Source organism: Lutjanus erythropterus, chromosome 11 (genome assembly GCF_056507025.1).
Source record: "Lutjanus erythropterus isolate fLutEry1 chromosome 11, fLutEry1.hap2, whole genome shotgun sequence".
In the NCBI taxonomy this organism is placed as follows: Eukaryota; Metazoa; Chordata; class Actinopteri; order Lutjaniformes; family Lutjanidae; genus Lutjanus; species Lutjanus erythropterus.
Window position 1 is genome coordinate 28,579,506 of NC_139327.1, and position 14,241 is coordinate 28,593,746.

General features: G+C 38.4%; 1 protein-coding gene across 1 annotated transcript in view; it reads right to left on the reverse strand.

The window, feature by feature from the left end:
• The window catches only part of rad50 (RAD50 homolog, double strand break repair protein), a 31,860-nt gene that overhangs the window by 2,182 nt on the left and 15,437 nt on the right, over positions 1-14,241 (reverse strand). The window contains exons 18-26 of the mRNA XM_084729879.1: positions 13,121-13,231; positions 12,575-12,667; positions 12,218-12,331; positions 11,899-12,026; positions 10,666-10,767; positions 9,910-10,032; positions 1,047-1,132; positions 799-941; positions 485-618 (exon numbers count right to left, since the gene is read on the reverse strand). Coding sequence (XP_084586005.1) covers positions 485-618; positions 799-941; positions 1,047-1,132; positions 9,910-10,032; positions 10,666-10,767; positions 11,899-12,026; positions 12,218-12,331; positions 12,575-12,667; positions 13,121-13,231 — 1,034 coding nt within the window. The remainder of the gene's footprint in view (positions 1-484; positions 619-798; positions 942-1,046; positions 1,133-9,909; positions 10,033-10,665; positions 10,768-11,898; positions 12,027-12,217; positions 12,332-12,574; positions 12,668-13,120; positions 13,232-14,241) is intronic.

Sequence of the window (14,241 nt, forward strand, 5' to 3'; positions counted from 1 at the left end):
AGCAGCACAAACAGGAAACGTTGTGTTTTCATCAGCAGTAACTTAACACAACTCCTCTGCAGCTGAGACAGACATCTTATAGAACAAACAGCGACACAGGAGAGAAACTAAACTTCAAACCACAGAGATTCAGTACTGAAAAGTAATAATGAAAAGTAATGCTCTCCTGCACACATGGCAGCTGTGTCTCTATTTAAATTAGAAAAAAGACAGAATGGCAACCAGGTCTAATGGCAATGAGGAAAGGGCCAATCACCTATTTTTAGCTGGTTTATATGCATTTAAAACCTGCATATACGCACTCATTTTGGTGTTAAAACAGTATTAGATATAAGGCTAAACTCAGTTTTAGGTTGCTGGGTAACAGTTGGAGTTGTGGCATGTAGATATGACCATCAGTCAAGATTAGGGGTTGAGCAATGCAATGCATGTGCGTGTGTGTGCGTGTGTGTGTGTGTGTGTGTGTGTGTGTGTGTATACTCACTCGACAAGGGCGTGTGCCAGTGACTCAATGTTGTCTCGGTCCAGGTTGGTGGTGGGCTCATCCAGGGCCAAGATCCCACAGTTCAGACAGAATGTCTCCGCCAGAGCTAGACGGATGATCAGGGATGCCAACACCTAGATGGAAATATAGGCACATTTGGGAAATAAATAAAAATAAAAACTGAAATGACTTCATCAGACAACAGTCCACTTGAACTAGATATCTCGTTTTTTTTCTGTGCTCCACTTGTGTCAAAACTTTTGACTGTATGTACTTTTAATGTATGTGCAAATACTGAAAACTCTTTTTAGTACCTTCTGACCGGCACTGCAGCGTCCTCTCATATCCAGAGCTGTGTCGCCTTTCACCATAACTACTCTGTAGTTGTAAACCCGTCGCCTCACTCCAGCAGAAGCGTTTTCGTCCACGTCTGACCTGATCTCCACATACTCAATGTCTGGAGAGAGGGGGGAAGAGGGCGTGATGAAACACGAAGAGACAGAGGAATGAGGGAAAAGAACTACGCACATACAAATGGATTTCTTTCTAAAGTGAGATGCACCTTGACCCCTGTATGTGCTGCGCCATAGGTCTCTGATAATCTTGTTGATCTCATCCATCTTCATGCTGTGGAATTTCATGATGGTTCTGAGGAAAAAGAAGAAGGGCATATGCATATCCATTATCTTAAAGTTCAGCAATAATTGCAGGTGCCAATTTTGTTTTGACAATCAGGTGAGAAGCTCAAGACAGAGGCAGACTATTTACTATGTCATACCATAATGGGCCCGAAACAGCTATCAAACATTTACTGACTGCTCCTCCTGATTATTTTCAGAATCCATTATTTTCTAGATTACTTGATTAATAGTTGTTGATGGTTGGTGGTACAGTAGCAGATGTATCCCCATGCTTGACGGCAGCAGGGTGAACAGGCTGTATAGGAATAGGAATTTTGCCTTCTTAATGCAGCCATTTCTGCGCCTTCTTTACCAGATTGGAGATGTGTGATGTCCATGACAGGTTATCTGTGATGCTGATTTCCCAAGAACCAAACTGTCCACCTACTCCAACTTGACTCCACTGACGTAGACAGCACTGTGCATCCAAGATTCAACAATTGGGTCATTGGTTTTGCTAACACAGAGCAGTAGGTTGTCTGTGCCCCACTTTGCAAGACTGTTGATTTCCTTCCTAAATGAAGTCTCATCATTGTTTGAAATCTTGCAGATGGTAGTGGTGTCATGTGCAAACCTCACAATAGCATTTGTTGGCAGCTGCAGTCATGGGTGTACGGCATGAACAAGAGGTGGCTGAGCACACAGCTCAGGAGGAGGTGAGACCGCCATATAAGTACATGTGTAACAAGCATTTATGCTTGGTATCCTCTAGGCTTATTCAAAAGTGAACAAATGCACCACACCACAGTGTGCAGACTAGCATGCATGCACAAAGGGAACTTATATGAACTCAAACTGTCAGAAATGGATAACAATCATGAAGCTTTGTGAAGGTTGCACAAGTGTGCTCTTACACACGTCTACATGGGCTGACTGACTTCAAACTTTAACATATTTTCAGATACATTGGCTACAAAATGATAACGACAGCAATTTTTTATTTTCTAAATCCATGCAATATTGATACGACAAAATGTTGATATAAAAGATATGAAACCAGCCAACTGGATGTTGCTTTCCGGCATACCAAGAAACATTTTGTCTATAATCTAGCAAACTGATGAGAAACTCTGATGTGGTTTATAAACTCCGGAGTGATAACAGTATTACCAACAGCGATTCTTCCGAAGCCATATATGGTGGATAAATAGAACAACTATGAAAAAAGAAAGAAAAGACAGAGGGAGTAGAGCAGTCCTTATCCATTCATCTGACCAACTGACTTCCTACTGCAAGAGTATCACATACAAATACCTTAGAAAACATGGTCGTGATCGAAAGGAAAATGTGATTTTATATTTCAGACCCAGCATTTTGCTGATAAGGCAAAAAGTATTGGTTATTAACAGATCTCTTCCTATAATGTAAGAGATGGGGGACAAAATCCACAGTCCTTTTTCTGTGCAAAAACACATCCCAAAGTTTATGAAAAGTTAGTATGAGGCCTCAGCAGTCTGACTCAGTCAAATCAATCGGGTATTAGGGATGGGTGTCATTGGGATTTTATTGATAGTGATACTACTTATTGACACCAATCCTTATCAATACTCTTGATAATACTCACCACCACATATTGCAACAATCTGAATGAAACTGCAATAAAGTTACACACAATCTGCCAGGTAAAGAACAGAGACAATGACACATGCATAGGCTCAGAAACATTTATGAGTCAGCCTAGTAACCCCATAGTAACCAGAACACTGCACAGCCAGGTAACAGATGGTGAAGCACCTACTGCAATGTGGCACCTACAAGTACAGAGAACTGATAACATAAGATTTTTTACAGAACACTATGATGTCACAGTGAAGTTGACCTTTGACCTTTTGGATATATAATGTTATCACCTCATTGTTTTATCCTATTAGAAATTTGCATGTAATTCTGTCATTATTAGCCTATGAATTCGTGAGTTATGGCCAAAAATCACTGTGACCTTCACCTTTGACCTCCAAAATACAATACGTTGTTCTTTGAGTCCAAGCGGACACTTGTACCAAGTTTGAAGAAATTCCCTCACAGTGTTCTTGAGATACTGCGTTCAGAAGAATGGGACGACCGGAAAACAAAATCATTCTGAGACACCTTGCTAAATATCTGTACCAAGACTTGTACTCGGATTTTAATAACATTTGGAGTTGGGGTAACATATCAGATGTCAGTTAAAAATAAAAAATAAAACCACAGATAGCACATCACTGTTCTGAAATCTTAAAGGGATAGCTGACCCAAAAATGAAAATTTAGTCATGATCTACTCACCTTTGTGCTGATTGAAGGTAGGGTTTATTTTGTTAGTCCACAAAACACTGCTGGATTTTCACTGGAAAGCAGTGTTGCAAAATCTACCAAACAATGTTTATAGTGTTTATTCTGTTGTTTTTGTGTCTGAATAGTGGTCACCATTCACTTCCGCTGTTTGGCAGACATAACTTTATGTGTGACCCAATGACCCAGTACCCTACTTTAAGATACTTTCAATTCTCTACGTGGGCTTGAGCGTCAACATTGGCATGGTATCACGTGGAATACATGACTAGCTGCACAGTTGTTGTGACAAGCACACAAAAATGAATCCAATAAAATTATGATCTCTTTTTTAGGGAGTCACTGCAGCAGCTTTAACATATTTATTACATAATGTTACACAATATGCTGCAGTTTCTCTTTTTGTTTGTTTCTTCTGTTCTGTGCAAAACTTATTTTAACAAGTTTTTGTGGTTATGTTCAGCCTATCTGCCCTGCTCCACTTCTTTGATCAATACATTAATTAGGAGAGACTGCAGGTTTTGTAGTCTTAGTTAGGATTGGGCTAGAGCTGCATGATATATCGTTTGAGCATTGTCATCGCAATGTACGTGTGCGCAATAGTCACATCGCAGGTCCTGCGATGGAGGAGGCAAATGTGTTCAGTTTGCCAAAGGGGACCACGCCCCTGCACATGGAGTGAGTCGCTGGTAACAACATTGAAAAATGAGCAACGAACAAGAGAAAATCGGCAAAAACGAAGACTTGGTGCCAAAAAGAAAAGCAACGTCAGTTATCTGGAATTATTTCGGCTACAAGAAGGATGATACTGACCAATCACGTGTTCTGTGTCGACAGTGCCAATGCCACCACTTTTTTCTTTTTTGCTGATCCGAAAAATGATCCGATCCGTGACTCAAAACCGTGATACGATCTGAAAAAAAAAAAATCCTGTATTTTTTCATATCACAGTATATATCGCAGGGTTAAAAAAAATCACAATGTCAGTTTTTTCCAGTATCGTGCAGCCCTAGATTGGGCTATTTGCCGATGCCACCGTCCATCATGATGGCTGCCAGTCATTAACATCATGATTTAAAAGCCTTCTGTATTTTAGGTAGTGTGGCCCCTCAGAGATGCCATAGAGTAGTTGCCTAAGTTCAGTTTTTAACATGTGGGAGAGAAAATAAAACGAGGCTAGCGATGCTGTACTTTGCACTGTCTCTCCATGTCATGTTAATTATTTTTGTCTTTAAACACAACCAAGTTACTGACATTTGGTGCCCAGACAAAGACCCTTTTAGACCCAGCAACAATATCGTGCATCGCGATGTTTCACTGTGGACATGATGTCGATTCAGTAGACATCGCCCTACCCTTGTCTCAGTACTGTCTTAGACTATTTAGATTGATGTTTTAAAAATGTCAGCGGAGATAATGACAGTCACAGTTTCAAGTCAGTCATTTTACAACGATGAAACAGGAGATTATGCTGTAGGTACATGAGTGTCTCATCATAGTCCTCAGGGTTTTGACCTATTATGCACACACATCATTTTTGCAAAATGAGTTTCACATTCTACTCACAAATCAAAACATCTCACCATGAAAAACTTTTCTGTGTATTCAGACAGAAACTGTGACCTGGATGTATGGTCTACTGCTAAGGCCTGCTTTTAATCTTGATAACAGTGTACCGATGCCTTAACTAACCCACATGTGGGTAAATGATGCTTCTGCTCTCTCCTCAGATGGTATCTGGGACTGTGAGCTCACAGCTCCTTACCGAGGTTCACTTGTACCTTCCATCCTCAGTTAGTGTCTCTGTCAGACTTATCCATATATCCAAGAGCAATACAAATGGTTTGCCACCAGGACATATTGATTTTTGGAATATTCTCTGAGGATTTAATGGAAAGAAAGGATTTTGGGAAAAGAAAGCCACTGCAAAAGCATAAATGAGCAAAGGCCTTTACTCGGCCTGACACATTCATAAAATAGTAACCCACTGGTTTTCTATTCACAATCAAACTGTTTCCATTTCATTCTGAAATTAAAACTCCTCCAGAACAGTTTAAGAAGTGCACTGTCACACTTTTTTACTCTGCTGATAAATTTCAACTTATTTGCATATTTTTATCACCAAAATCAATACTGCAAATGCAAACCCAATGCCACATCGCCATAATGCCACATTATCGTGATGCCAATGATAGTTGCTAGGTCATGTTTCTTGGAAACAAACCTGTTATTTTGTGATAAGTCTTGTGCTGGTAAGACTTGCATAGCATTGGGGTGGATTTATTTTCTTTAAACATTTCTAGAAGCAAATGAAGTCAGTTTTCACACATAATACATGATTTAGGACATCAGTTGCACATCACAGATTACTGTTTCTCTTTAACAAACATATTGTTTAACTAATGTGATTGTTGATAATGTTCAAATAAAGAAAAGTTTTATTTACTTTTGATATTCAGAATTATAAATTAGAGTTGCAACTGTGGTAGTTCTGATCCTGATACATTATCATTATTAATGCACTTCATGATGCTGGATGGTCTCTGAGATCACCTCAAGATTTGAAGTACTAGAGACAGAAGGAAGACCACTGCTGATCTTCTAGATCAGAGTCTGAGAAAGTCTCCAGAATGACCATAAGCAGACGACTGATGGAGCAAGGCTTAAAGGGAAAACTGGCTGCTAAGATGCCATTATTGAGGCCTGCAAACATCCAGACAAACACTGGACTGTTGATGACTGGAAGAAAGTACTCTGGACGGATGAGTCCAAGTTTGAAGTCTTCAGTCAGCATTGTTGTGTTTATGTCCGCAGAAAAGCTGGAGAATGTTTTGATGCCAGATGCATTGCACCAACAGTGAAACAGGAGATTCCATTATGGTATGGGGTTCCGTTTGTGGAAACGGCGTGGGAAAATCAGTGAAAATCGATGGTATCATGAACAAGAATGTTGACCACAACATCTCAGTGCATCTGGACTGAATCTGATTGGTCGTGGGTTCATAAACCGAGAAGACAATGACCACAAGCATACTTCAAAGCCGTGCAGAGACAATTTGACCAAGAAAAAGAAATCTGGAGTACTGGAACTGATGGACCGGCCACGTCAAAGTCTGGATTTGAATCCTATTGAAAAAATTTAGGATTTAGTAGGTTCAAAGATTGATCGCACATACGTTTCATCTGAAGCAAGTCTGTGGGAACAGCTAGAAACTACTTGGAACTCAATAACAAAAGAGATTGTCAAAAAATACATAAAAGCAATGCCAGCAAGAATGCAAGCTCTTATTAAGGCCAAAGGAGGCCATACAAAATATTAAGATTTTTGGTTATTATGTGTTGTTGTTCAAGTTTTTGAAAGATTTCTAAAATATTTTGGGTTTCTTGTTTTTATGACAGGTGGTCTAATAAATTTGTTAAGCACTGTATGTACATATGACAGACGGACAACCTGAAAACATAATGCCTCCAGCCACGGCTGTCCCAGACGCAGAAGCGTTACATTTTCACCCAGAGATTTTCAGTTTACAAAGTTATATGATAAAGAAAAGCAGCAGCACGTTGAAGGAGCTGGAACAAGCAAATATATGGCATTTTTCCTTGAAAAATTGACAAAGCTATTCATCCATTTTTATAATAGTTGCACATTTATTTTTCCTTAATTGACTAATCAATTTATCACCTAAGTGTTTCACCTCTAACATGCATTAAAATACACACTGGATGAATGTGACATTGCTGGGATGAGGTTTATATGTATGAGGAAAATGATCAGCAACACTACTGCGAAACACTTTGCATGATATATTTACAGCTGCGCTTTCTAGCGCATTGTGATGAGAAACGATAAGAGAAAGTTCAAAGACATTTAACAAAGACAAAGATAATTGACGTGTCTTACAGCACAGACATTATCCACCTACACAAGCAAAAGTCAACTCCTGCAACATGTCCATTTTCCACAAACGCATCGGGGGGGTAAAATTGATAGCATAGTATTGTGATATTTTGCAGGCAATATTGTATCAATAAACAGACACCAAGGATCTATCATTTATCATATAAATGATCAATACTGCAATTATGAAATAAACTTTTTGGTATTAGAATAATAAAATCTGTTGTTTTTTCAGTCCAATAGATGGTGATGAGTTTTTTTTTTCTGGTGAGGTCAGCAGAGGTCACCATCAGGGGAACTGGAAGGTTTTTATGACACTGTTAGTGAGCCCGTTTGCTTGATAATCCCATTTTAAAGAAGAAAGACTGACAAAAGAGGAACCGACTGAAGACTTTATCTTAGCCGATAAAACAGAAAGTTTTTGTTTGGGTACAAAATTTGCAATCAGGTTAATTAGAAAGGTAATAAATGGCAATATATGTATGTTATCACAATACTCAAGTCTTCATACTGACTATTTTATCATGGGGCTTCTGGTGAATCCCACCCTGGAAAATATCTAATTATCAAATTTCTATTGGATTTTAAATTGCACTTACTTTCAACAGATTAAGCTACAGGCCTGTATTTGTGGTGACAGCAATTACATTAAAGAAAAGCTGACTAGATGTAGCTCAAATCTATGCAATGACATACATCAGTGATAGACTGGGCACCACACAGTGATATTTTAATGTCATCATGGCATTTAAATGTGGCATGATATTTTTAAATCACCGCTGTACGCTTGACCAGTTATTGCAATAATGACTAAATGCTGATGAGTCATGCTTCACTCTAATAATACAGATACGTTTGCATGAGGTTAACAGCTGACAGCTCTGCTTGTTGGGGCACATTGTGTCACAGCACCAAATACTGGAGGTCCAGATTCAGGGCTTTAATGTCCAGATGAATCAGCACTGCAAGAGTTAACTAGCTTCCTTATCGTGATGTATTTCCCATTGCAATGGGATAGATAGGATAATGTTGGGAGGAGTTTGATTTGAAGGCTGAAAAGTGGGCTAAATAATGAATTTTAGCTTTGTGCTGCTAAGAGTTTAAGACTGATGGATGGATGGAGGGATGGAGGGATGCAGGGATATTGTTTGAAACTTGTTGGTTCAAGCATGTGTCAGCACTCATCATATTTTGTACTGGAAGAAAACATGACTGGATTTTGATATACAAAACAATATTTTTTTTTTTTTGCATTTTTTTAGTCACATATTGTTAAACAGATGCACAATATGACAGCGGATGTGATCTAAAAGGGTTCAAAAGGTATGTGACTTAAAGGTAATAAGCTAAAGCGATGATATGATGTGTTTCAACATGTTTAACAGCATGGGAACAGAACCTTCTTATCTTGCTGTGAGGCGGCAGTGCACCACCGACTAGTAAAAGCGAAATGCTTTACCGTGGAACCTTTAAGCTGATAAATCCCTTAAGCCCCTGATGCAAATGCGGGGGAAGACATATAAGTGAACTGATATCACTGTTCGAACTCAAAGCTGTTCCATCATGACGTAGTTAACTTTCTAACCAATGACCTAAAAACTTCAAAGGGCACAAAAAGGAAAAGAGCAGGCGGATGTCTCATAAGAAAACAACCAAAAATTGTTAGATAAATGATGTGCCAAAGTTGAAACAAACTCTTAAACAACACTACTACCTACTTGCAAACACCAGGCCTCTTTCATAAACCAAATCAAATGCTCAGTGATGTTTTACTGCTGTGAGTTCTTTTCATTTTTTGCTATAAACTATTATTATGTAGTTATTTTAGTGCATCTTGGGGGAAGTGATTTTACAGCTTCTGTTACGAGGTAAACGAATATTAGACAGAATTGTCTTTGTTTTGCTTTTTGTTTGTTTGTTTGTTTAAAGGATGGAGAAAAAGAAATAAAAAGTTGAAAAAAATTAAAAGAACTACTGTTAACCAGGTAAGACCTACTGTACAATACAATGGTTTTGAGTAAGTTTTAAACCAAATTCAGCACTTCAAGCGAAAAAAGATAAGGTCTTGGTCATACTGTACAGCACAACTGTGGACAGGTACTCATGTACGTATTTGTCATACCTTTGTGGTTTGAAATCACTGATTCAGATCTGTTTCGGTTTGTGTCACTGTATACGTATACACACATTTTCCCAGCCTAAAAAAACATCTCTGACGTTTGCCTCTACAAGTGCCGCCCTCTGATATTTGTGGGAAAAATATCACGGTAATCAGAGGATATTACTGTAATATTCATATAAGGCGTATAAACTGGAACTGTCCCCACCTGGCATTTTATCACAATTCTCAGAGACATCTTTCTTGATTTATCAAACTAATAGATCTGTGTTTGTTACTTCAGATGGTTGATTGAATTGTTGGTTATGATTGACAACATTAAAAAAACGAAGATAAAGAAGAATAACATTAACACCTACGCTCCGTTACGATCCCCAAAACCCTCAATTTTGAATTAGATTGAGAAATACTAATACCTTCCACAGGTGAGTGTGTGTACATGTTAGGGCAGCACTTACTGATCAAGGGCCTTGTAGTAGAGATCCAGGTCTTTGATGACCAGCTCTGTGGTCCTCATTGTGATCATCTTGTTTTTGTAGCGCTCATCAGCTTTGTCATACTGATCTTCTCGCAGCTCCTTTCTGCAAGCAATAAATTAAATGGCCAAGTTCAATTCATGAAAAGGTCACATTAATAATATAATATGAAACCGAATTCACAAGTAGTGATGAATACTGATGTAGCGAAACAATTACCTGTGATTCTGTTGCTTAAACATTAAGTGGTGAAAATGTTGAGTGAGTATGAAATCATTTATTTTCTCAGCCCTACAGGTACTCGATATTATTCAATATTATAATTTCTTGCTATTTGTGCGTGCTTTTTAACATCAGACCATGGGAAAAATTAAAATCATACAATGTATCATGATTCGTATTTCCAAAAACAAAGCTCAACACATGTCATTCGGTCTTCAAGTTTTATTTCAATAGCATCATTGCAAGTAAACTTAAGAAGTAAAGAAATAAGAAATAAGACATAAGAAATAAAATAAGGTAGAACATGGCAGCCTCCATGAAAGACGACCCATGGACTCCAAATATAAACGGCTCATTCTAAGGTAACAAAAGCACAATTCTTATTTCCTGGTTATTATACACTAATGAAAACATACTTAGAAATATTATATACAATTTCTGCCATGTTCTGCTAATTTGGCACTGTAGATCTTACACACGAGACCTTAAATCTAAAAACAGATCTACATAGCTCACCTGTGATGCAGTATCTCCTCCTCAAAGCCTTTTTGGCGACCCAGCGCAATACTGCGGTTCTTCTTCAAGTCTTCCAACTTGCGTTCTGCTTCGCGTCGTTCTCTGGACAAGTACAGAATGAGGTCAAGTGAAAATGAGTGGCTAACTTCTGACTGGTGCTGGCTGGGCAATAGAGGGCGCTTGAGCGCGGCCTCACCTCTCCCCACATCCTAGACTTTCAGTGAATAAGACTTAATTACTTTGACAACTCATAGATCACGTGTTTCCGGCTTGGGGCGCAAATTTTTTGCCCACTGACAAGTTGTATATGTGCAGTTCGATCCTCTGGTAGGGCACACGTTACCTGAGCCCTTAGCAGTCATCTGAATGCTGCTGATTTACACACAACCAACCTCTGGGTGGCAGCAGAGAGCGAGTGGCTCAATTTACATCTGAAAATTAATACAGCAGAGTAAAATGTGTTGATAGCTGAGGTCTAGTGCATCAGCTAGCTATAATGGAGATATAAAATTCAGTGAAGTCGCAATAAATAACGTGTTTTGAGATGAGAACATCACATAAAAAGCAGAGAGTTATAGAACCTGGACCTGATCTGAATGTGCCGGTGTGTTGGTCTTTGACAAACATTTAAGTAGTGCTGTATTGTGCAGAAAAGTCGGCAACACCTTAAAGAATAACATCTCTCAGGGAGAATTTATGCCAAAAAGTAAATTTTAAGCCACAAGAATTCCAAATATAACACCATGTTCTATTTAGTTATTCTCAATTTTTGTTGTTTTCTCAGTGATTGTAGTGTATTTATAATTTTCTTCCATTGTCTGAAGGTTTGTGGGGGCAAATTTCTCTCACACTTACTGAGGTGCCTTTTTCTTACTTTAGTCTTCCAGCATAATAAACTGTAGCATAAAAGATAATAATTACAAAGAATTTGGACTAATTGAAGTATCTTTACTTACCTTAACTAAACAAGCGCCATTGGATTACAAAAAACATTCTTTAAGCTCAGCAAATACAAATAAAAGCTTTTTTGTATATTAAAATACAATATAATACACTAAAATACACAATTCATTTACCCCCAGAGAAAAATTCACCAGCTGCCACTGCTTCTGACCGTAAATAACGATTACACATTGACACCGCAGAGGTAAAAGATAAGGTATCTGCGCAGCTTGGTTCCCGTTTATCACTTATGGATCGCTCACACAATTGATAACAGTGTGGTGCTCTTACTGGCGCAGCTGCAAGACTTGCATGTTGCCCATGTCTTTCATAAGAGCCTCACGTTTGGCCACAACCTCCTTCAACTCCTCGACACGCTTCCTCAAGGTCAGGTTGTCCTGTAACCAGCGTTCCTGGACCTAAGAAATATAAACAAATTAAAAATGCTTTAACTACTGAAAAAGTGTTATGTAACCTGAGGGCCATGTCCCTGCAGGTTTTCCACAGAGTGCAAATTAAATGTTTACTACGATGTAACTAAATGGCTACAGAAAACATGGGTTACGAAGAATAACAGTGGTAGCAGCTGCGTAGGTATTCAAGGCTGCACCTTTTGGGTGTCTATGTCCTGACGGATGTTTCCCATCTCCTTGTTGATCTTCTCTTTATTCTTTTCAGCCTCATGGAGCTGAGTGTTGGTTTCTTGAAGTTCTGACTCTTTTTGCTGCAACAAAACCAGTCAGTGTCAATAAAGTTGTTCTTTTGAATATTGTTGAATAACCCAACACAATTACATCTAAGGCAACGATAACGTTATTCAAAGAAAAAAAAGAAAAGCTGGTGTTTCAAAGTGAATGAAGACATTTTAGCTTTTATGATAACTATACGTATGTAATGTCCAACACAAAATGATCCATAGAAAAAAGAAAAACAGATGTGTGAAGTATGACAGCAGCCAACATGTTACCTCTTTGTATTCGTCTTTGCCATCATCGACGTATTTGGTGATTTCTCTTTCTAAGGTGGTGATCGCCTTCACTTTCTCTTTAATGGCATTGATCTGTGACAAAGTGTGAAAGTTGTGGCTAGATTAAGATGAATCATATATAGCAGACAAAAATGAAAGCTGCTTTGGCCAATCCTTAATCTTTGGTTTTTGTAGAATCACTTTCAGAATAAGCTCTTTAGTTGTAGTTTTTTAAACATGAACCCACAACAGAAGGTAATTTTAAACAGATTTTAAACAGATTTTTGAAAATACTGCTCAATCACTATTGACTATTCATTTTTGACTATGAAGTACATCCAGTGGTCACATGTAAAGGAAATCAAACAGAAAACAACAATAAAGGTCCATCCAGGCAAAAATAGAGGGACCAACACCCAAAGAAGAAAGAGATAACAAAAAGAGAAGCATATGATTCACCTATGTGAGTTAAACAATGATTTATTACTGAATGTGTGGTGAGTTTTCAGTACAGTGAAAGAGAAACCAAAGTGTGAACGTGTCTACCTTCTCCTGTCCCTCTTCCTGTCTCTGCCTCTTGCGCTCAACCAGCTCCTGCTTCTCCTGCTGCAGCTTCTCCAGAGCAGCAGACAAAGGGGAAAGCTGTTCCTTCGCTTCCTGGTTGGACACGAAGTGAGAGGAAAAAGGACAACATGGCATGTTTATAGAGCACAGAACTCTTTTCTTACCATATGTAGAGCTAAAAAAGAAATGAAACCAAATAGAACCAGATAAATTAAGAGTAAGGCCAAAAGTATACACCACATCATTATTATTACTGTGCACTTGTATAGTGCAGTAGAACTCACTGAGGTAAATTAATAAAGAGGACAAATGCACACTAAAAATATACCAAAATGGTACTGCAGTACTCTGCAATTGTGTATGTCTGTACAAGATCACAGAAGTGTTCAAAATGCAACACGACTAGTTTGGGACTGTTCTCATCTAATGTTGATATAGAGTGCCAATATTGGCATAATTCATTTATAAGATATCAGACTGACATCACCAATCCAGACTTAACAGTCTGATCTCTTTATGAATAGACACATATGCAATAATTTAAGCCCATAGCCAAAACGCTGTTGCACAAATTAATCACTTAATAAATAATTAAAAAGTTGTCTTAAGATATTCAGTAGTTCCCACTACGGATGTTCCTGGCGACTCATTCCCCTGTCGATTAAATGCAAAATTTAATTTAGACTAGTCGACTATTCTAACACCGAGGAAACATTCAGAAAGCAGTTAAAATTGAGCAGAATTTATTAATTTTAACATTTAACACAGTGGGAAAAAATGTGCATATTAAGGGTTTGCTACTTTGCGCTGTGCAATGCAAACATTACACATTAATAAACAAAACCAGACAACAACTCGCTAAATGCCTCAACTTTTCAGACTGAAGACGATCACAGCGTCAGCCGGTAAATGACCTGGACTCACTGCTACACAGTGTGGCTAACGCTAGCAGAGCTGGCAGCAGCAGCTACTCTGCTTGCAGGTTAATGTCCACATCTGTTCTGAATGCGATCACAGAGTCAAGTGATTATATACCAGTTTGTTCTGTCACAGTCTACATTCAACACTATTTCCATTTCCTAGATTAAAACACTGCCAAACTG